The sequence below is a fragment of the Entelurus aequoreus genome, linkage group LG06, assembly GCF_033978785.1.
Source record: "Entelurus aequoreus isolate RoL-2023_Sb linkage group LG06, RoL_Eaeq_v1.1, whole genome shotgun sequence".
NCBI lineage: Eukaryota > Metazoa > Chordata > Actinopteri > Syngnathiformes > Syngnathidae > Entelurus > Entelurus aequoreus.
Window position 1 is genome coordinate 16,057,974 of NC_084736.1, and position 21,740 is coordinate 16,079,713.

The 21,740-nt window shown below is 39.2% G+C and overlaps 3 protein-coding genes across 6 annotated transcripts in view; all 3 read right to left on the minus strand.

Annotated features, from left to right (window-relative positions):
* tlk2 (tousled-like kinase 2) overlaps window positions 1–2,952 on the minus strand; it is a 29,135-nt gene extending 26,183 nt beyond the window's left edge. Inside the window, exons 1-2 of one of the 3 annotated variants that reach the window (XM_062050074.1) lie at window positions 2,346–2,952; window positions 1,394–1,476 (exon numbers count right to left, since the gene is read on the minus strand). In XM_062050074.1, coding sequence (XP_061906058.1) covers window positions 1,394–1,474 — 81 coding nt within the window. In that variant the 5' untranslated portion in view covers window positions 1,475–1,476; window positions 2,346–2,952. Of the gene's footprint in view, window positions 1–1,393; window positions 1,477–2,108; window positions 2,232–2,345 lie in introns of those variants that run through there. The other 2 variants (XM_062050076.1, XM_062050075.1) reach the window with 2 other exon arrangements.
* A 1,479-nt stretch (window positions 2,953–4,431) lies between these two features.
* mettl2a (methyltransferase 2A, methylcytidine) lies at window positions 4,432–20,065 on the minus strand. Its single transcript, XM_062050078.1, has 9 exons — window positions 19,898–20,065; window positions 19,652–19,740; window positions 15,828–16,081; window positions 15,708–15,757; window positions 15,575–15,635; window positions 9,712–9,851; window positions 9,538–9,644; window positions 5,196–5,261; window positions 4,432–5,122 (listed from the first exon to the last, which is right to left on the minus strand). Exons 1-9 carry the CDS (start codon window positions 20,026–20,028, stop codon window positions 4,950–4,952), a joined length of 1,071 nt encoding a protein of 356 aa, XP_061906062.1. The 5' UTR covers window positions 20,029–20,065; the 3' UTR covers window positions 4,432–4,949.
* Window positions 20,066–20,363: 298 nt separating this feature from the next.
* The window catches only part of LOC133651878 (integrin beta-3-like), a 123,922-nt gene continuing 122,545 nt past the window's right edge, over window positions 20,364–21,740 (minus strand). For both annotated transcript variants that reach the window (XM_062050079.1, XM_062050080.1), the window contains 4 exons: window positions 21,653–21,740; window positions 21,445–21,564; window positions 21,190–21,356; window positions 20,364–21,091 (listed from right to left, as the gene is read on the minus strand). The exon at window positions 21,653–21,740 is cut by the window's right edge and continues 13 nt beyond it. In XM_062050079.1, the coding sequence (XP_061906063.1) occupies window positions 21,017–21,091; window positions 21,190–21,356; window positions 21,445–21,564; window positions 21,653–21,740 (450 nt within the window). In that variant the 3' untranslated portion in view covers window positions 20,364–21,016. The remainder of the gene's footprint in view (window positions 21,092–21,189; window positions 21,357–21,444; window positions 21,565–21,652) is intronic.

Below are 21,740 nucleotides of genomic sequence, written 5' to 3' on the forward strand. Positions count from 1 at the left end.
TGAAACCCACTACTACCGACCACGCAGTCTGATAGTTTGTATATCAATGATGAAATCTTAACATTGCAACACATGCCAATACGGCCGGGTTAGATTAGTAAAGTGCAATTTTAAATTTCCTGCGAAATATTCTGCCCGAAAACGTCTAGTATGATGACGTTTGCGCGTGACGTCACGGATTGTAGCAGACATATTGGGACACCATTGTGGCCAGCTATTAAGTCGTCTGTTTTCATCGCAAAATTCCACAGTATTCTGGACATCTGTGTTGGTGAATCTTTTGCAATTTGTTTAATGAACAATGAAGACAGCAAAGAAGAAAGCTGTAGGTGGGAAGCGGTGTATTAGCGGCTGGCTGCAGCAACACAACCAGGAGGACTTTGAGTTGGATAGCAGACGCGCTACCATGAGTACGCAGCTTTGGCTTCCAAACATTTGATCGCTTGCCCGTACGTGCGTGCCGCTATGTGCATGTCACGTACGTAACTTTGGGGAAATATATGTGCTGTATGAACTTTACTGAGGTGAACGGTACTTTGGGCTGTGGGATTGAGTGTGTTGTGCAGGTGTTTGAGTTGTATTGGTGGGTTATATGGACGGGAGGGGAGAGGTGTTTGTTATGTGGATTAATTTGGGGCATATTAAATATAAGCCTGGTTGTGTTGTGGCTAATAGAGTATATATATGTCTTGTGTTTATTTACTGTTTTAGTCATTCCCAGCTGAATTATCAGGTCCCACCCGCCTCTCACAGCATCTTCCCTATCTGAATCGCTTCCACTGCCCTCTAATCCTTCACTCTCACTTTCCTCATCCACGAATCTTTCATCCTCCCTCAAATTAATGGGGTAATCGTCGCTTTCTCGGTCCGAATCGCTCTCGCTGCTGGTGGCCATAATTGTACACAATGTGCAGATGTGAGGCGCTCCACAACCTGTGACGTCACGCTACCTCCGGTACAGACAAGGCTTTTTTATCAGCGACCAAAAGTTGCAAACTTTATCGTCGATGTTCTCTACTAAATCCTTTCAGCAAAAATATGGCAATATCGCAAAATGATCAAATATGACACATAGAATGGACCTGCTATCCCCGTTTAAATAAGAACATTTCATTTCAGTAGGCCTTTAATCTATACAGTAATGTTAACGGTTTACGGTATGACAGTGCTTTGCATTGATGTCATATAGAAGATGTTTTACTTTTGGCATTAAGATAGTGCTTCTTGACTTAGTCCATACAGTAACGTTAACAGTTTACGGTATGACAGTGCCTTGCATTGACAGTATACACTAAATGAGAATAGCCGTGAAGGAAGGCATCTGCACTCCTTGTCCTTTCCCACCCCTGAGAAAATGGACCAGAATTGCGATTTAGATCGAGACGATTCCCACCTTAGCAACGCCGACCCCGGTGAAGCGAGCCTCCAGCAGCTCCTGCCGTCGAGGGTCCAGGCTGTGCAGTTCTTCCATCATGGCTGCGGAAAAAAGGAAGACAAGAGCACACCGATTAATAATAAGGCCAGGCGGTTGCCAGGTCCCGGTACCATCAAGTGGGAGTGACGGATCATTATTTCACAAGACACAGGTCGTGATGAGTCACAGCGGGGTAATAATAATCCTTCATCTGAGTCACCGCCATTTCCATGTCTGGCTTACAGTAGATACATGAGAATAAAGCCAATAATAAATATATGGGCTGTGCATCAATCATGTAGGCCAGATGTGTGTGAGGGGGGAAAGATGGCATCATGTGATGACACCTAGCTAGGCCCAAGTTCCACGCAGCTGGAGCTACCTATCACAATACTCATGCACATGACTTTGTGTAATTATTCTTATTTATTTATATGGAGGCCATATTGTGCCCTGCTAGTTAAAAGGTTTGAGGTTACACGCCCAACATTTGTATAACTTCACCTCACCTCACCTAAGGTTCCCATACATTTAAATACTTCCTTATCAAAGCGTCTTTTTAAAAGTGTTTAATTAGGTGTCTCACAAATATCAACATTAAAGAGACCGCAATGATTAGCAAGCTTGACAAACGAGCTAGCAAGAACATCAGCGCTGATATGACATTAAAGTGAAGTTTATCAACTTTATATACCGCCACGCCGGATTAAAACCAAGTGTGCTTCATCGATATCAAGTAAAAGAGGAAGTAAAGTGTAAAGATATTGATAGAAAGAGAGGTTAATGGCGACACACGAAGCCAGCCGGCTAGCGTTAGCTTGGTGTCATAAAGAAGCATCCTCTTGTTGTCCACGACGCCCGGAGCATCTTTTCACCTCCATCCTTTTCTTTTTTTTTATTTGACTTTTTTTAAATCCACAAATATACTTACTGCACTTCCCCCGCTCCCCCGGGCCTGTCGTTGCTGTTAATGATCCGGGCAGTCCCCCGTTGTTTCCCCGGTGCTCGTCAGTCCCTGGTAGGCCGCATCCACAGCCTCGGGCCTCGCGTGATGCTTGTCGCGGAGGGCGGCGCGCGGTGAGCTGAAGGTAGACCACGGTGGTTTCCCCCCCTGTCGGAGGCCTCGGTAGACGAGGGTTTCCCAAAGCTGCCTGTGAGTGCTCCCTAGGCGGGGATCCCCTTTACATCCCCGTCTCCGAGCTCCATCATGTCTCCTCTCTCCCCTCCACACAATGGCGACCCTCAGAGTTTTTTTCCCTCCCCTCCGCCAGGTACAATTGATGTCTTTAAAGCTGGCGTCAGTTAACCCCTGTTGGCTTCTTCACTGGGGATGCTCTTCGGGTCCGGGCGATCAAAACAAAGTTGGGCTCCAGTCGTCGTCTTCCTCCGCCTTCTTCCTCGTCGTCGCCGTCCCTTCGGGGTGAGGAAAAAGCGATCCGATCCCCTGCTGGAAAGTTGTGATGTCCGTTTCAGTTCAATCCGGATCGATTCGGTTCGGATCTTGTGTGGTTTTTTTTTTGCAATGTAAACAATAATCACTAGAGGTGGGCGGACCGATACAAATGTCGGCACTGTCGATACCATCGCGATATCGGTGTTGGGTCGATACTATTCTGATGCAGTCGATATTTTTTTGTTTTTGTTATGTTTATTTTTGTATTGTTGTAATGCAGCAGTGTCCAAACTTTTTCACTGTCGGGGGCCATTTTTCAAAACCAGTACAATAGATTTTTTAACTTTGAGAGCTTACCTCAAGTTTGGTCCCGGGGACCCAGAAGGGTCTCAAATAATAAATGTTTTTTTAAAAAGGTCATATATATATTTTTTTTTAATCAAAAACACCTAAATCTCTAAATCAACTTCAGGTCTACTTGTCAATATCAAGTTTTTTTGTTTTTTTTATGTTTTATGCTCTTTTTGTAAAAAAATTACTTTAATGGCAAAGACACAAACTATGCAACACAAAACAATAATCACTAGAGGTGGGCGGACCGATACAAATGTCGGTATGTCGATACCATTGCGATATCGATGTTGGATCCATACTGTTCTTATGCGATCGATATTTTTTAGTGTTCGTTATGGTTCTGTTTATTTTTGTATTGTTGTAATGCAGCGGTGTCCAAACTTTTTCTTTTTACTGAGGCCATTTTGATATTTTTAATTTTCAAAACCAGTACAATAAATTTTTGTTTTACCTTGACAGCTTTCCTCATAAAAATGTTGAAAAAAGGTCATATATTATTTATTTATTTTTTAATGTTTTTATCAAACACCTAAATCTCTCAAAATCGATACAAAAAAAAAGTTTTCATTGACAAAAAGGACACAAAACAAAACAAAAAATCTATGAAAAAAATCATAAAAACATATAATCGATTATTACATTTCTGAAGTTGATCTAGAGATGTAAGCGTTGAAAGTAAAAAATAAAATAAAAAAGTGACATTTTTTTAACACTTTATTGATTGGAACCTGGGGGGAAAATATTTCAATTTGCATATTTGTGTTTTTGCCATAAAAAACAGGGTTTTGACAAAAAAGGCATAAAACATAAAAATTTGTTATATAGATCCAGAGATTCAAGCGTTGAAATAAAAAAATATAATAATATGACTTATTTTTAATATGTTTATGACTAAGACCCGACCGGGTCCCCTGGACGAAACTTGAGGGGAGCCCTAAAGGTTGAACAAATATATATATATATATTGTCTTGGTTTTGAAAATGAAAAATATCAAAGTGGATGGTTTGCAGTGTGCAACTGGGAAAAGTTTGGACATCCCTTTCTTATGTGGTTGTGTTGGGTATGTATTAAATGATTTAAAAAAACACAATCTTTCAATGCTCTTGAAAAATGTCGACTTTAACATATTAGTATCGGTATTTACTCCCACCTCTATCGCTCAAATCTCATGTCACGTGAGATTTTGCCAAGCAGAATCCACACAGCTGGAAATCTCATTTGGACCATTTCCTGATCTCCGTGTGCACATTTCAATCAATTATGGAAAACTTGTGTTATAGTGATTTTAATATTTTCCCCAATGCAATTAATTTAAAAAAAACACTCAATTTGCAGATAATTTTATTTTGTTTGTACAAAACGGTTCAAATGGTACGATGATATTCCAAAAATACCATTCTAAAAATGAAAAACTAGAAACATGAGGTGACCAGCCTTTTTTCATGTGAATACATCTATTATGATATCATTATGGCACAGTGTTGCAAGTGGTTAGCACAACCACCTCGCAGTCCGGGAATCCAGGTTCGAGTCCTTGTGTGTTTGGAGTTCTGCCCATGTTTGCATGGGGTTTCCGCAGGTACTCTGGCTTCCTCTTGTATCCCAATACAAACATGTTAGTTTGATTGGAGACTGTAAATTGTCTCTAATTAACCAGTCCAGATAGGCTCCAGCTTGGAATAATTACGCTAATTAGGACTGTAGAAAATGGATGGATGGACGTCATGGCAGCATCTGGTTATATTCTTTGTGCCCTTACAACATCCTGATGGCTTCATCTCTTGGAATCAGGACTGTGGGTTTCCACCTCTGCCCTGGTCTCTGGAAGCTTGGCGGTACTTGCACTGGATCCACACCCTGTACATGGTGAGCTGCTTGCCGCGGTTCACCTGCAGCCTTCGGTCCACCAGGTTCTGCACCTTCTCCAGGCCGGCCTCCGTGAACATGGCATGGAGCTCGTCTGAGAAGGACCAGATGCACACGTAACTACAAGGTTGTTGTTTTTTTTAATATCAAAAACTCCCAACAGTTACCTTGAGTAAAGAAGTACACTCTTGTTCCGTCACCACGGACATAAAAGTTGTCTGACAGACACCTTCCTGGGAAAACATATTCATGGACAGAATCTTTAGAAGAAATAGCTGTCATTCAAGAAGATGCATTTGTGAACCCTGGGAAATAGGACATCTTTCTCTCAAAACATGGCTGACAACTGAGAAAAATGAGCTTTTGCTCCTAAACTAACGCCTTTTCTGTTCAGATTTTTAAAAGAAAGTGACGAATGTGTCAGAATAATTGTATCTAAGTTATCACAAAACTTTGTGTTTCAAGGAGTTCCCGGCGAGAGGACAAAAGCTGTCTTTTGAACCTACCAAGAAGAAGGCTTGTAAAACTCCACTGTGTAGGATGGGAAGCAACATGAAGGTGTTATGTTTCTTTCATGTATTGTAATCAACAGAAAGATATTGTTTTGACCCGAGAACTACAATTGATTGATTGATTGAAACTTTTATTAGTAGATTGCACAGTATAGTACATATTCCGTACAATTGACCACTAAATGGTAACACCCGAATAAGTTTTCCAACTTGTTTAAGTCGGGGTCCACGTAAATCAATTCATGGTAAAGCGGAGAGAAAGCAGGATCTGCCCAAGTTCCAGGACCTCTTCTTTGAACTGTTTTCATGACCTCTTCTTTGAAGTCTTTTACGACCTTTTCTTTGAACTGTTTGTAATCAAGGGTGATGGCTGTTTACGACCCCCGTCCCTTAGAAACAGCTGTTGCCATGTAATCAGGGAAAGTCAAAATAGAAGAGAAGGCAGAGCGTGTTGGAACACTGTACAAGAGTACAGGCCAGACGTCTCTCCTCAATTGAGCCAAATTTAATTCTGTCTCTGTTTAATTCCTTGCTTCCTGTCTTGTTTAATAGATGTCATTAGTGTTTGAACCTGACAGAATGTGTGAAAAAAGCACTATCGACCTGATAAATCCAAAAGAGAAATAGATGATACAATGTTATCTTCTCACAGATGGTACCTGGTGGTTGTTTGAGCACACTGTAGCTAGTCATGGATAGTCCCACTCCTTAATGCTTCAGTCACACCCAGGATTCTCACAGGAATGAGGCAAAAACACAAGCTTACCTACTGTAATACAGTAGTTTCTGGTTCTACTAGCGATGTGTCGTTTGGTTGTTTATGTGTCTCCAATCACAGTGCGGAGCCACTACCCTAAGATCATAATAATTGCCTCCATTACGGCAAAACATTTTTTTTAGTATCTTAGTTATTATTATCACTGGAAAACGAGGCTAAACATATCACAAACAGAAAACAAGCCAGAAGCAGGCATGCTAGTAGCTAAGCTAACCACTTAGCTATATTTAAACAACACCAAGAAATAAGTGCTTAGTCATTTTTAAGAAGTAACTGCATTGCAGCAGGAAGAACTGTAAATTCTGGACTATAAGCCGCTACTTTTTTCCTACGCTTTGCACCATGCGGCTGATTATTTAATTTCTCCATGCTAAAGGCCATATTGTTTCATGTTCAATAATTTTCATTAAACTCAAGTAGAGACAATGAATATGTGTGTTATTGTTTTTGCTATGGCGCCATCTTTTGGACGAGTCCGCTCACTCCAGGTGTTGCGGGTTGAAAATGTACTTCCTGTTTTAATGCCTTGAACTGAAAGTTAAGCTTTCCATAGCGTTTGTACTCAAAATTATTCTTCATTCATCACTCCAAGCAACGTTTGTAAGTTTTACAATATAACTAAAAACAATTCTTACTTACTAAACCGCCCCATGTGTGATATCTGTAGGAGTGTTTTTATGCATATTTATATGTGCTAGCATTTACGAGTGGCTGTGTTAGTATTGTAAACCTACGATGTCTTTTTGTATTGTTCCAGTTTCACAAATTCCTCAGTAAACTTTACCAAAACCTCACCGTGGAGTTATTGAGTCTGTTTAGCTGATTGGAGAGGTAGCTTCCGCAGCTAGTTAGTCCATGACGTTGACTACTGTTTTGTTTGATGAGCCCTTTTACTGCCGTGTTACAGATAACATTTGGAAAGAATTAAGGTATGTAAATAAAAATTTACAAAATCTTTCTGTGTAAATAACTCATATCGGTGCGGCTAATATATATGGGCAAATATTTTTTTCATCTAATATTTAGTGGTTTCGTCTTATTTACTGGTGCGCTCTATAGTCCAAAAAATACGGGAAGCAGGTATTAACAGAAAATTAGAGAGTGGATTAATAAGAGGCTAGATCAGGGTTGTCCAAACTATGGCCTGCGGGCTAAATGCGGCCCGCCGTCCTCTTAAATTTGGCCCACCAGATGTCATGGGTTTAATAAAGAATCTTAACCACAAGGAGATTGCATTTGATTTGACAATTTAGATGTTGTCATCAAAAAATATCCAACTAACACAAAATGTCAACAGACATGGTCACACATAACAACCTGCTCACAGAACTTCATCATAAAATATGTCCATTCACCATAAAAAAAAAACTAAATTACACCCATTTAAATTCAAAGCATGATGGGAAAAATGCAAAACACTCTGCACACTTAACCATGTTTGGCGCATTTTACCTGCATGATATTTCTGATTGATTACAAAACTTTAAGGTGGTTGTCATGGAAGTAAACACAGTGAGAATCAAACTTTTACATACTCTTAATATCCAATTATATTAATTAATATTATATATCTAATTTATTAATATAATATGTGGACATACTGTATATGTATGTATATGTGTATATATATATATATATATGTATTATATATGTATTGTCGATACCAGGGGAAGTAACAAGATATGATCGATACCGTAGTGATTAGATTGAAATATATTTTCTCAAATTTTGGGGGTGTCTTTGGTAATGTTTACAAATACAAAGCATGATGGGAAAAATGCAAAACACTTTTCACACTTAACCATGTTTGGCGTATTTTACCTGCATGATATTTCTGATTGATTACAAAACTTTAAGGCGGTTGTCATGGAAGTAAACACGGTGAGAATCAGACTTTTACATACTCTTAATATCCAATTATATTAATTAATATTACATATCTAATTTATTAATATAATATGTGGACATATATGTATGTATATATATATATATATATATATATATATATATATATATATATATATATATATATATATATATATATATATATATATATATATATATATATATACTACCGTTCAAAAGTTTGGGGTCACCCAAACAATTTTGTGGAATAGCCTTCATTTCTAAGAACAAGAATAGACTGTGGAGTTTAAGATGAAAGTTCTCTTTTTCTGGCCATTTTGAGCGTTTAATTGACCCCACAAATGTGATGCTCCAGAAACTCAATCTGCTCAAAGGAAGGTCAGTTTTGTAGCTTCTGTAACGAGCTAAACTGTTTTCAGATGTGTGAACATGATTGCACAAGGGTTTTCTAATCATCAATTAGCCTTCTGAGCCAATGAGCAAAAACACATTGTACCATTGGAACACTGGAGTGATAGTTGCTGGAAATGGGCCTCTATACACCTATGTAGATATTGCACCAAAAACCAGACATTTGCAGCTAGAATAGTCATTTACCACATTAGCAATGTATAGAGTGTATTTCTTTAAAGTTAAGACTAGTTTAAAGTTATCTTCATTGAAAAGTACAGTGCTTTTCCTTCAAAAATAAGGACATTTCAATGTGACCCCAAACTTTTGAACGGTAGTGTATATATATATAAAATTTGTTTTTTACGACATTTAAGAGGCGGGCGGCTCAATCCATAAATTGGTGGTGTCTATACCAAGGGAAGTAACAAGATATGATCGGTACCATAGTGATTAGATTGATATATTTTCTAAAATTTTGGGGGTGCTTTTTTTAATGTTTACAAATTCCCTGGACACAGGAGGATTTTAATGAGCAAAAATTAAAGGAATAAAGGAAGTCAATTGTAGATTTTGCTTTTGTTTAGCTATTGTGTACTATTGACTTTGCTGACAATTGTATGTAATAAAAGAGAATAATGAACTAGTTTAAATATTGCGTTGGTATTGTTAGACTGTCAATAGCACCCGCCATAAATAAATGGAAAAATGTACAACAATATCGGTATGATCGGTATCGGCCTACCTTACTCATGGATGTTTGTACCAGAATTGGCAGCATGAAACCCTAATCTGAACAGCCCTATGTTCCCCGGTTATTATCACATTTATGAAGCAAAGATTCTTCTATGACCATAGCATATTTTGCCAGAGTCCGAACTGCATGTTTTTTTGAATGTCAAAATTCCCAGTTTTCACAAAGGCAGCCTAGACAGCTGGTAACAAAAAAAAAAAAGGACTCGCCTTTCTTGAAGCGGAGCTGCGCCATGTCGTAGCGGCCGTAGTCCCTGAGCAACATCACTCCGCCGGGCCTCAGCAGCCGCGCTAGTCTACTGATGGATGCCTGCATCCTGGGACACAGGAGACGCGGTACAAATCGATGGCTGACAGGAACGGAAATGCCAAAAGCGTTCATACTTGTCCGGATGCAACGCCGAAAGCACAAAGATGAGCACCACGACATCCAGGGTTCCGTCCAGGATGGGGTACGAGGCGCTGGCGTCGCTCAAGTCGTGTACGAAGGCGAAACATCGAGCGGGGTCGTACTCTTGGTTAGCCTGAAGGGGACAAGGCAAAGTGTTACGGTAACGACTTGCTTTCAGTCTCAATCTGAAGTTCATTTCAGTGTTGTTTCCAATTCTACAACATCTTCATGTCATTTGTAGAATTAACCATGACTAGACTTTCACAATATTATGCTAGATCCACTCGACGACCATTGCACCGGTCGCCCTAGAGGGGGAGGGGGTCGCCCACATCTGCGGTCCTCTCGAAGGTTTCTCATTGTCATCCCACTGGGTTGAGTTTTTCCTTGCCCTGATGTGGGATCTGAACCGAGGATGTCGTTGTGGCTTGTGAAGCCCTTTGAGACACTTGTGATTTAAGGCTATATAAATAAACATTGATTGATTGATTGATTGACAAGGGAGTATTGTTTACTTTTTTTTTTAAACTTTTTTTTCAACCCATCATGGTGTCAAGTTTCTGTGTGTGCTTATAAAATGGAAAACATACTTTGAAAAAAATATAAAACAAAGCCTTTTTATTTATTCTTAATTGTGTAGCATGCAAGTTAAACGCACTAGAAGTTGAAATATGTCAATATTATAAATAAAATAAGAGCTAAGCAATACATTTCAAAATAAGAAATAAACCACAACAAATTGTCATAATTATTGCAGTAAAACATGCAGCAATAAAGAATGTGCAAAAAAAAAACCCTGCCTCGCTTGTGTTGTACAAGTCCGAGGTTCGTGAATGCTCCTTGCTGGCTGTGATCGTGATTGGTTAATAATGAGGAAGTGCTGTGGCTGGTTTGTAGCGAGCGCTGCATTGCGAGCGGTTTTGTACTTTCGTGTACTTCTGCTGGTATGTTAAAGTCAGCAATAAAGTTACAAAAAGTAAGGCACAGGGAGGAGAGCACTGACCTCTTCCAGGCCATATTCTCCCGATAGTAAAAAAGTTCTAAATGATTCCGTTCCCCCAACACGTAATCACTTTTTTCTAGGCTTGGGCAATATGGCCTGAAAATAAAATCTCAGTTGTTTTCACTAAAAAAATAGATGTACAATTTTTCAGGATCCCCTCGGCCCCCTGCTTTTCAAAGAAACCAATTAATATAAATAGCAGAGATAAATAATAACAAGTTTCACTTGTATTTGATCAAAAACTAATAGGTTGAAATGGCACTGCATATATACACTGCATCCTGCTTTTAGCAAACATAACATTTTTATAAAGAGGGTTATTTTTAGAACAAATATCTTATACAAAGTCTAAAACGAACCAGATTACATTGAGCTATTGTAGCTAATTTTGGCACATTTACTGTTATGCTTTTGCACAAACTTAGATCAATATGCATTGTTCTGATCAAATAAAGTTATTCAACATAGACCTTTCTATGGGAGGCAAAATTTCTGTTTTGAATAAAATACTTGTGTAAATAAAAATGTAGCTTTGAGAGGTCTATAGTTTTATCGGGTGGATAAAAACGGGCTTTTCCACTGTTTGAGCACGTGCAGAGCGACCGCTTTAGTGATGTTTTTTTGCTGTTTCTTTTTCATCATACATGTTACCTTGCGTAAATGATTCCACCACAGTAAGCTGCTTTTTAACGGGAGTGTGTTTGTTGTTTTGTTCTTGTTTGAGTTGCATTCCACCCACTCGGCTGGTTTCAGACAATGGAATAAAGAGACCGGGCTTTCTGCTCTGCCGCTCCCAGTCTGTGGAACGCTCTCCCTGACCACCTGAGGGCACCACAGACTGTGGATGCTTTTAAAAACGGCTTAAAAACCCTTCTTTTTAAAAAAGCCTTTTTTTTTTTTAGATATATGCATACTAGTTCTAGCTATTTGGCCGTTTTATTTATTTATTTATTTTTTTTAATACACTGTAGCACTTTGAGGTTGTTTACTCAATGTAAAGTGATTTTTACAAATAAAATCTGACTATTATTATTAAGTCTGTTGTGTGCAGTCATTCGTCCAATACAAAACTACAGACAACACTTTTCTTTTCTTTGGAACAAACGTGCCGCGCTCATTTGCGTTAGCATTAGCCATGTTGTGCAACGCGGGAGGGCGGAAGCTATGGAAGCTCCTGGGGGCAAAAAGTATGCCAGAGGAAGAGGACAAAAAACATACATTGTTTATTTATCAAATCGTCTGCAACAAAAAAACTTGAATTTTTCGATTTAATTGATATGGCCCAGGCCTAAATGTTCCCTGTTCATATTTCCTGAAGGTTTCATCAAAATTCACCCAAATCTTTTTGAGTTATCTATAACAAAATGAAAGTAACGGAGTGAAACCTCTTGTTTGTCTCCACTGTCTTTGTCTCTATGGGTGGAGGCAGGGAAGCGAGCATACACACACAGAAATTGAAGCCCGTAATGTAAAGATAAGTCAAATTTGAGGCTTTTTAATACTTTAAGACCATAATGAATAAAATTTAAGACCATTTCACATCCATATGGACAAAAACGTACAAAGACAAAGTAAAATCAGAGGTCCAGAATTAATTGTAAGCAGAGATGTCCGATAAATGCTTTAAAATGTAATATCGGAAATTATCGGTATCGGTATCGGTTTCAAAAAGTAAAATTAATTACTTTTTAAAACGCCGCTGTACGGAGCGGTACATATCCGGTAAAACACAGACGTATTGCATACTTGCCAACCCTCCCGATTTTCCCGGGAGACTCCCGAATTTCAGTACCCCTCCCGAAATCTCCCGGGGAAACCATTCTCTTCAATTTCTCCCGATTTCCACCTGGACAACAATATTGGGGGCGTGCCTTAAAGGCACTGCCTTTAGCGTCCTCTACAACCTGTCGTCACGTCCGCTTTTCCTCCATACAAACAGCGTGCCGGCTCAGTTACATTATATATGCGGCTTTTACACACACATAAGTGAATGCAAAGCATACCTGATCAACAGCCATACAGGTCACACTGAGGGTTGCCGTATAAACAACTTCAACACTGTTACCAAATATGTGCCACACTGTGAACCCACACCTAACAAGAATGACAAACACATTTCAGGAGAACACAACATAAACACAACAGAACAAATACCCAGGACCCCTTGCAGCACTATCTCTTCCGGGACGCTACAATATACACCCCCGCTACCACCCTTGTTTTTGATTGATTGATTGCAACTTGTATTAGTAGATTGCACAGTACAGTACATCTTCCGTACAATTGACCACTAAATGGTAACACCCGAATAAGTTTTTCAACTTGTTTAAGTCGGGGTCCACGTTAATCAATTCATGGTAAAGTTACATTGTTTAATGCATCCAGCGGGGCATCACAAGAAAATTAGGCATAATAATGTGTTAATTCCACGACTGTATATATCGGTATCGGTTGATATCGGAATCGGTAATTAAGAGTTGGACAATATCGGAATATCGGATATCGGCAAAAAAGCCATTATCGGACATCTCTAATTGTAAGTATATGAATGAATTCACTGCTTTTTTTTTCCCATTAGAAAACAAAATGTGCGCATGCTTAAAAAATATTAGCAAACATCTGAACAGCCATTTTTCAAATTTGCAATAGAAGTGTTTTCATGTAACAACAACCAGCTATGGTAGAGGAAAGCACAACAATATATTGTCTGTGAAAGGGACTGTTAGCATCTCTGCTAAAGCTGAATGGTTAACTTTTGCAGTGTTTTTGTGACTGTCAGAATTGAGCAAACAGATAAAAACATCTACAGTACTACTGTATCTGCACAAAGTTGTGAAAAACAGAGTGCAGACAGAGCAATTGTCTAAAAAGAAAGAAGGATTATGTCTTGCAAGCCTCAAATAGAATTTCGGTGTGAATAATGTGGATAATTCACCAAAACTACCACGTGGAGTTATTGAGTCTGTTTAGCCGATTGGAAAGCTAGCTTCCGCAGCTGGTGGGTCCATGACGATGACGTCTGTTTTGTTTTACTGCCATGTTAGATACCATTTAGAAATAATTAAGGTACATAAATTAACATTTACAATTTTTTTCTATGTAAATAACACATTTTACAACATATACAGTACAGGCCAAAAGTTTGGAGACACCTTCTCCTCATTCAATGCGTTTTCTTTATTTTCATGACTATTTACATTGTAGATTGTCACTGAAGGCATCAAAACTATGAATGAACACATTAGTTAAGTTATTAGTTACAGTATGTTCTTAACATAAAAGGTGAAATAACTAAAAACATGTTTTATATTCTAGTTTCTTCAAAATAGCCACCATTTTCTCTGATTACTGCTTTGCACACTCTTGGCATTCTCTCGATGAGCTTCAAGCACACCTGTGAAGTGAAAACCATTTCAGGTGACTACCACTTGAAGCTCATCGAGAGAATGCAGAGAGTGTGCGAAAAAGTAATCAGTGCAAAGGGTGGCTATTTTGAAGAGACTAGAATATTTTCAGTTATTCCACCTTTTTTTGTTAAGTACATAACTCCACATGTGTTCATTCATAGTTTTGATGCCTTCAGTGACAATCTACAATGTAAATAGTCATGAAAATAAAGAAAACACATTGAATGAGAAGGTGTGTCCAAACTACAGATGTCCGATAATGGCTTTTTTGCCGATATCCGATATTCCGATATTGCCCAACTCTTAATTACCGATTCCGATATCAACCGATACGATATATACAGTGGTGGAATTAACACATTATTATGCCTAATTTTGTTGTGATGCCCCGCTGGATGCATTAAACAATGTAACAAGGTTTTCCAAAAAAAAATCAACTCAAGTTATGGAAAAAAATGCCAACATGGCACTGCCATATTTATTATTGAAGTCACAAAGTGCATTATTTTTTTTAACATGCCTCAAAACAGCAGCTTGGAATTTGGGACATGCTCTCCCTGAGAGAGCATGAGGAGGTTGAGGTGGGCAGGGTTGAGGGGGTTGAGGTAGGGCTGGGGGGAGGGGGGTAGGGGTAGCGGGGGGTGTATATTGTAGCGTCCCGGAAGAGTTAGTCCTGCAAGGGGTTCTGGGTATTTGTTCTGTTGTGTTTATGTTGTGTTACGGTGCGGATGTTCTCCCGAAATATGTTTGTCATCCTTGTTTGGTGTGGGTTCACAGTGTGGCGCATATTTGTAACAGTGTTAAAGTTGTTTATACAGCCACCCTCAGTGTGACCTTGTTGACCAAGTATGCATTGCATTCACTTGTGTGTGTGAAAAGCCGTAGATATTATGTGATTGGGCCGGCACGCAAAGGCAGTGCCTGTACTTCTCCCTATGTCCATGTACCGCTCCGTACAGCGTCGTTTTAAAAAGTCATAAATCGTACTTTTTGAAACCGATACCGATAATTTCCGATAATACATTTTAAAGCATTTATCGGCCGATAATATCGGCAGTCGGATATTATCGGACATCTCTAGTCCAAACGTTTGGCCTGTCCTGTATATCTGCGGCTTATATATGGAAACAATGTTTTCTTCTTCTAAAATGTAGTAAGTGCGGCTTACATACCAATGCGTTCTATAGTCCAGAAAACAAGGTACTAAAATACACAATTAATTGGCAACGCTGAACCCTCCTGCTATTCCCTCTTATTCTCTGGCAAATCAGGTGCATATGAGGTGTGTTAAGAAGCGGACTTACGATGCCATCTGCTGTGAGTTGTAATGACAAAAATACATTTACAGACAGTTCCATTATAATGTGTTTTTAAGCGAGGTAGCACCATATAAACCAGCACAAATAAATAAATGTATAGGAAATACTGTATTGGCATGCTTCTTACCTTAACAAGCTCCACGGCGGTGCTGGAGAAATCACAGCAGTACACAAAAAGTCCTGGATCACTGCACACACACACAGGAAGAATGTTTTCATTAAATAAAGATTAACATATGAATATATTTGCTTTAACTTACTTGTTCGTCTTCAAGATGGGAAACACTGTGTTGCCTACACCACAGCCGACCTGTCCGAAGAGCTTCTATTAGCATCACAACATTAGCGACGTGCCAATAGCGTAAATAACATAAAGACACCTCAAGAATGCGATACGTGGCAGAAGAACCCGGGAAGCCGCGGTTTGCGTCACTTTGCCCGACATCTAAACTGCTCTGAGGACAGCCAACTGTGCACGGGATCTCAGGACGGGTTAGTTGGCTCGGGCACTCGGGGCGCGCTGGAGCCAACTCCGGGAACTCCGTGAATAGCCAGTGGCGGTCTTTGAAGAAGCGGTTTTCGTGGATGGTGTAGAAGTCGTTCCAGTACTCGTTGGCCCGGTTGTCGTAGTCCTCTGGAAGACAGGGTTGCGTGTCGTCATGGTTACAGACAGACTCCAGAACAGTTGTTTAACTTGCGTTTTATGTTTATTGCTTTGGCGAGCTTAGTGCTACCTACTAAGAAGTGTGTCTGATATTTTGTCTCCCTTGTGTCAGTTAAAACCAACACATTTTGATACTTTTCATTTTCAAAACCAATTCAATACATAGATTGTTTTTTAACATGTAGGGTTCCTCTGAAGTTTGGTCCCCAGGATCTGGTTTCAGTCTCAGTCATAAAAATTTTAAAAATAATTATATAATTTTTTCCATTCAAAGCTTAAATCTCTAGATCAATTTCAGGTCTACCAGTCAATATAAAGCTTTTAAAAAAAAATGTTTTATGCCCGTTTTGTTAAAACCCTGTTTTTATGGCAAAAACAAAACATGCAATGTGCAATATTTCCCCCCCCAAAACATTTCAAGGTGGAATATTCGATGTGAAGTAATTGGAGCCTTAAATAGGTCAATAATTTTTAACATTATTGATCTTAATTAATTATTTTTTGAACAGTGAGATTTAAAAACCCCTTTGAAAAAAGCTCCACAAAAGTTATTGGGGATCCAAACTGATCCAAAATATAAATATTAAAAATTGTCTTTTGTTTTTTGATTGATTAAGACTTTTATTAGTAGATTGCACAGTACAGTACATATTCCGTACAATTGACCACTAAATGGTAACACCCGAATAAGTTTTTCAACTTGTTTAAGTCGAAGTCCACTGTAGATTCCTATTGAAGCCTTTAGCTTGACGCTCCTCTACTTTCTCCTGCTTCGCTTGCTGCGGCGACAACAAACAAATGTCCAGACGCTCCTCTTCGTTTTGTATCGTTTACTATTGTCACTTAATTATTCAAAAACGTAACACAATAACGATGTGGGAACAAATGAATGGCAAAATAAACAGAGTTTGTTACAGCAAGAAAAAGTTAGAAAAAGTAAGAGTGAGGTCAAAAAACTGTGTGGCTCAATTCCCCTGCACCTGACTGTCATTACCCATAATACCTTGTGTCCAAAAACCAACCTACCACACAGATCCTTCCGCCATATATGCAATTTAAACAGTTACGTCATCAAATTATTTAGACAAATGTAATAATTATTCTAAGCATGCAAATCAAGTAAATAGTCCCATTTTGGCTGAATAAACATAAAGCACCTACCATAAAATATGTAAATTAACTCAAACAGCATTTAGGCTCCTACATCCACGTTAATCAATTCATGGTACTTTATTGCTTAAGTCTTTATTGAGATCAACTAGTGCACATCTATATATTGATTATACGTTTTTATTATTTTCTCTTTTATGTCCTTTCTGTCAAAGAAAGTTATGTTTTTTATGGCAAAGACACAAAATATGCAATATTTTCCCCAAAAATATAATTGCAAAATTGAATTTCTGATGTGAAGTAATTAGAGCTTTGAATATATCAATGATTTATAACATTATTGATTTTAATTCATTCTTTTTTGAGAAGTGAGATTAAAAAACACTTTCAAAAAAGTTCCACTAAAATTATTGGGGATCCAAAATATCCATCCATTTTCTACCGCTTGTCCCTTTCGGGGTCGAAATGTTAAAAATATACTTTTTTTGGTTTTACATTTAACGTTTAAGTCTTTATTTAGATCAACTAGTGCAGATCTATTTATCGATTATAAGTTTTTTCAATGTCCTTTCTGTCAAAGCAAGCTATGTTTTTTATGGCAAACACACGAAATATGCAATATTTCCCCAAACATTTTGCCTGAACACGCCACAGTGCCGCGTGTTGTTAAAATTTGGCACAGGCTCCTGCTCACCCGTGACCATAATGAGGACAGTCGCGATATTGGATGTCTCTATAACCGTGCCTTGAAAGTCCTAGACAAAAAAAGTATATGATATCATCATTCCCAAATTCTAACCAAATACAACATTTTAAGTTTTACCAATTTCATTTTGTTACACACAGTCAAACTGGTTTTTCAATGCTTAAATAACTCTACTCTCCAATTGCTCTGCAAGGCAATTACAAGACTGCAAAGTGGAACCAGATCTACCACCCGGGCAACGTTAAAAGGCAACTGTTGCGTTCCATTCCGTAGAACATCCTTTGTCAGGACTGCCTTTTTTATAAAAAGGACCACAACTATGGAACTCTCTGCCTGACACTTGGAAAAGTATACCTGCACTTGTCACTTTCAAAAAACAAACAAAATTGTGGCTAGTTGAGCAACAATCGTGTTCCCATGTTTAGTTTTTACACATTTTTACTAATTGGTTCTTATCTAGTTTGCACTTTGTCCGTGTTATTATTATTATTATTGGCTTTTATCTAGTTTGCACTTTGTCTGTATTATTACTATTATCATTATTATCGACTCCTCTTTGCCTCACTCTTTTCATTTTCCTATCTTATAGAGATGTCCGAGAAAATCGGACTGCCGATATTATCGACCGATAAATGTTTTAAAATGTAATATCGGAAATTATCGGTATCGGTTTCAAAAAGTAAAATTTATGACTTTTTAAAAAACGCTGTTGTACGGAGTGGACGTAGAGAGAAGTACAGAGCAGTTGCGTCTCCCAGTCATACTCGCCAACCCTCCCGATTTTCCCGGGAGACTCGCGGATTTCAGTACCCCTCCCGAAAATCTCCCGGGGCAACCATTCTCCCGAATTCTCCTGATTTCCACCCAGACAACAACATTGGGGGCGTGCCTTAAAGGCACTGCCTTTGCGTGCCGGCCCAATCACATAATATCTACGGCTTTTCACACAAGTGAATGCAAAGCATACTTGGTCAACAGCCATACAGGTCACACTGAGGGTGGAAGCAAAAACAACTTTAACACTGTTACAAATATGCGCCACACTGTGAACCCACACCAAACAAGAATGACAAACACATTTCGGGAGAACATCTGCACCGTAACACAACATAAACACAACAGAACAAATACCCAGAACCCCTTGCAGCACTTCCGAGACGCTACAGTATACCCCCTCGCTACCCCGCTCACCTCAACCTCCTCATGCTCTCTCAGGGAGAGCATGTCCCAAATTCCAAGCTGCTGTTTTGAGGCATGTTAAAAAATAATAATGCACTTTGTGACTTCAATAATAAATATGGCAGTGCCATGTTGACATTTTGTTCCATAACTTGAGTTGATTTATTTTGGAAAACCTTGTTACATTGTTTAATGCATCCAGCGGGGCATCACAACAAAATTAGGCATAATAATGTGTTAATTCCACGACTGTATATATCGGTATCGGTTGATAACGGAATCGGTAATTAAGAGTGGGACAATATCGGAATATCGGCAAAAAAAAGCCATTATCGGACATCTCTACTATTTTAATGATGTTAGATCTGTGTTGTTGTTGTTGGGGACAAGTGTTGTAAATTAGATTTGGCTACAAACACTATGATGCATACATTGGATGACTGTTTCAGATATCTATGTTTCTGTATCTGTCCCTATTTCAAATAAACCAGAAAGGATGGATGGACATTGTTATTATTATTATTATTATTATATATGACGGTTACCTTGTTTCTCTTGAGGCAGGGGCTGACTATTTTCTTGCACTTTGGTCTTTGCAGCTGCTTCTTGCTCCTCAGTCCACTCCACGTTGTCCCTGTTGACAATTTAGTCGCAAAAAATTGACATTTCCGCCCGTTTCATTTAGCCCTAAACGCATCTCAGCCGATAGCGATGTAAGCAAAACAAGGCAGTGAACACCTCGCGGTCCCCGTCAAACCGGATATTTAATTATTTTCGGTAATTTAACCCACCAGGCGTTGTGCTGGAAAACCTGCCGGGGGTCCGTAAGGAAGCGAGTCCCGAACTGGGGTCGTTTCTCCTCGGTGGAGTTGGAATCAGAAAGAATTGGAGTCAAGTCACAGGAGTTGTGGGGCACCGCCATGTTGGAAAATGACGCACCGGAAATAAGGCAAGCTTCCCCTTGTGGTGCATTCATGAAGCATCGGAAAATACAGAAACACTAAAAACTGCGGTTACCGACGAAATATTATTGTGGCTATTCATCACAAATAAAACTTATTTGGGGCAAATACAAGGCAATTCGAAAAAAACAAAAAAAACATTACCGTTTAAAACGATTCATGTTGCACATAGCGTTGCAATTACAGAAAAGCCATTTTCTTGATACACCCAAACACCACAAACAAATGTGCTGTTAAAAGTATAAAACTATCTTTATTGGGATTTTGAAGCATGATCTGCTACCCAGAAAAACTATTAAACTGTTCTAAATATTGTGTTCTGGACCGTGAGTGTTAACAAAACGTCGCCTCGCATAATATTCCCAAAATATGCACATCATTTTAAGGGTTGTCTGTCTGTTTATGTCCAGTAGATGGCGACATTTCCACACATCTGGCTTGTTTTATCGTACAATGTACAATTGGTTGTGTAAAATATTGATCTTCATCAGATTGATTAGAAAAGTACTGATAAAAAGACAGCAGGCATGTTTAGTAAAAAAAAAATCGTCTTGCGTCCAAATGTGTTTGGCAGGCTTTATTGGCATTTTCCCATCCACACTGATATAGATACCATCAAACGGTATTTACATCAAATAGGCATATAAACGTTTTTAGATGTAATTTTGAAATAACTTAAAGTCAATGTATTTTTTGAATTCACAAGTGCTCAAGCAAGTCTTAAAAAAAAAAAACACACACACACAAAAAACCAACATGAGTGATGCTGCGATAGAGAAAAAACACAATTGTAAACAAATGAGTGCAACATTGACGTGTGTACAGCAGACAGCACAAAAAGGGTTTTTAACATAAAAACAGTTGGTTTTTCCTAACTGTACAATGCATTGGTCATTGTAGGCACAGCCATAAAGAGGTTCCGTCATCATCTCGTTCAACATGGGGCACTCAGCTTGAGGAGGCGCCTTTGTACGCTACGTTGGTGAAGGTTGACGTCGCTCCTTTGTACAACGGGTTGTTGCCCTGGGAATGACAAGGAGGAGTTTAAGTGAGGAAAAGCTCAATTAAAAAGATGATGATAGTTTGACCCTGTAACAGAGGATTTTTCCGACGGTTCTCACCGTGTTCCACTTGGCTTTGGCTCGCTCTTTCTCAAACCTGTCGTATTCCCTGCGGTCGTGGATGGTGACCAGCAGCTTCCAGATGAGCAGAGCCACCAGGCCCAGCAGCAGGATGGCTCCAGCCACGGCCGACAGCACCACCGGCACGTTGGCGCCCTGAGGGCATTCTTAACGAGGCACAAGGGGCCAGATTTGTGTCAGCCGGGATGCGAACTGAAGCGGAACAAGGGTGTTACGTCTCAAGTAGGACAGTACCTGGCTCTTTTATCACGTACAAGATGGATTTGCCACTTTCGTCTTCGTAGTACTGGAAGTGCTCCACGCAGTCATTCTCGTCTTTGTACGAGCAGTTCACCGCGTTCTTCGAGTGGAACTCTGTCGGGGCGAAGATGGTAAATTATATCCGTGTGTCGAAACCTTTACAAATCATTTGTGTTATCTAACACGACGTTACACTTCTCACCAATTTCCGTCACCACTTGTATTTCGTCTCTGCAGATTCGATTGCAGCTCTTGTCTTCTGCGTACTGGCCTCTCTTGAAGTGCTGACA

Coding starts and splice junctions, on each gene's coding strand:
- mettl2a (XM_062050078.1), bottom strand. CDS start 20,028: ATGGCGGTGCCCCACAACTCCTGTGACTTGACTCCAATTCTTTCTGAT. Junction 16,082..19,651: donor CCTGCCTCAAGAGAAACAAG/GTAACCGTCATA, acceptor CCTGTCTTCCAG/AGGACTACGACAACCGGGCC. Junction 9,852..15,574: donor CCGCCGTGGAGCTTGTTAAG/GTAAGAAGCATG, acceptor TGTCCCCTTCAG/GCTAACCAAGAGTACGACCC.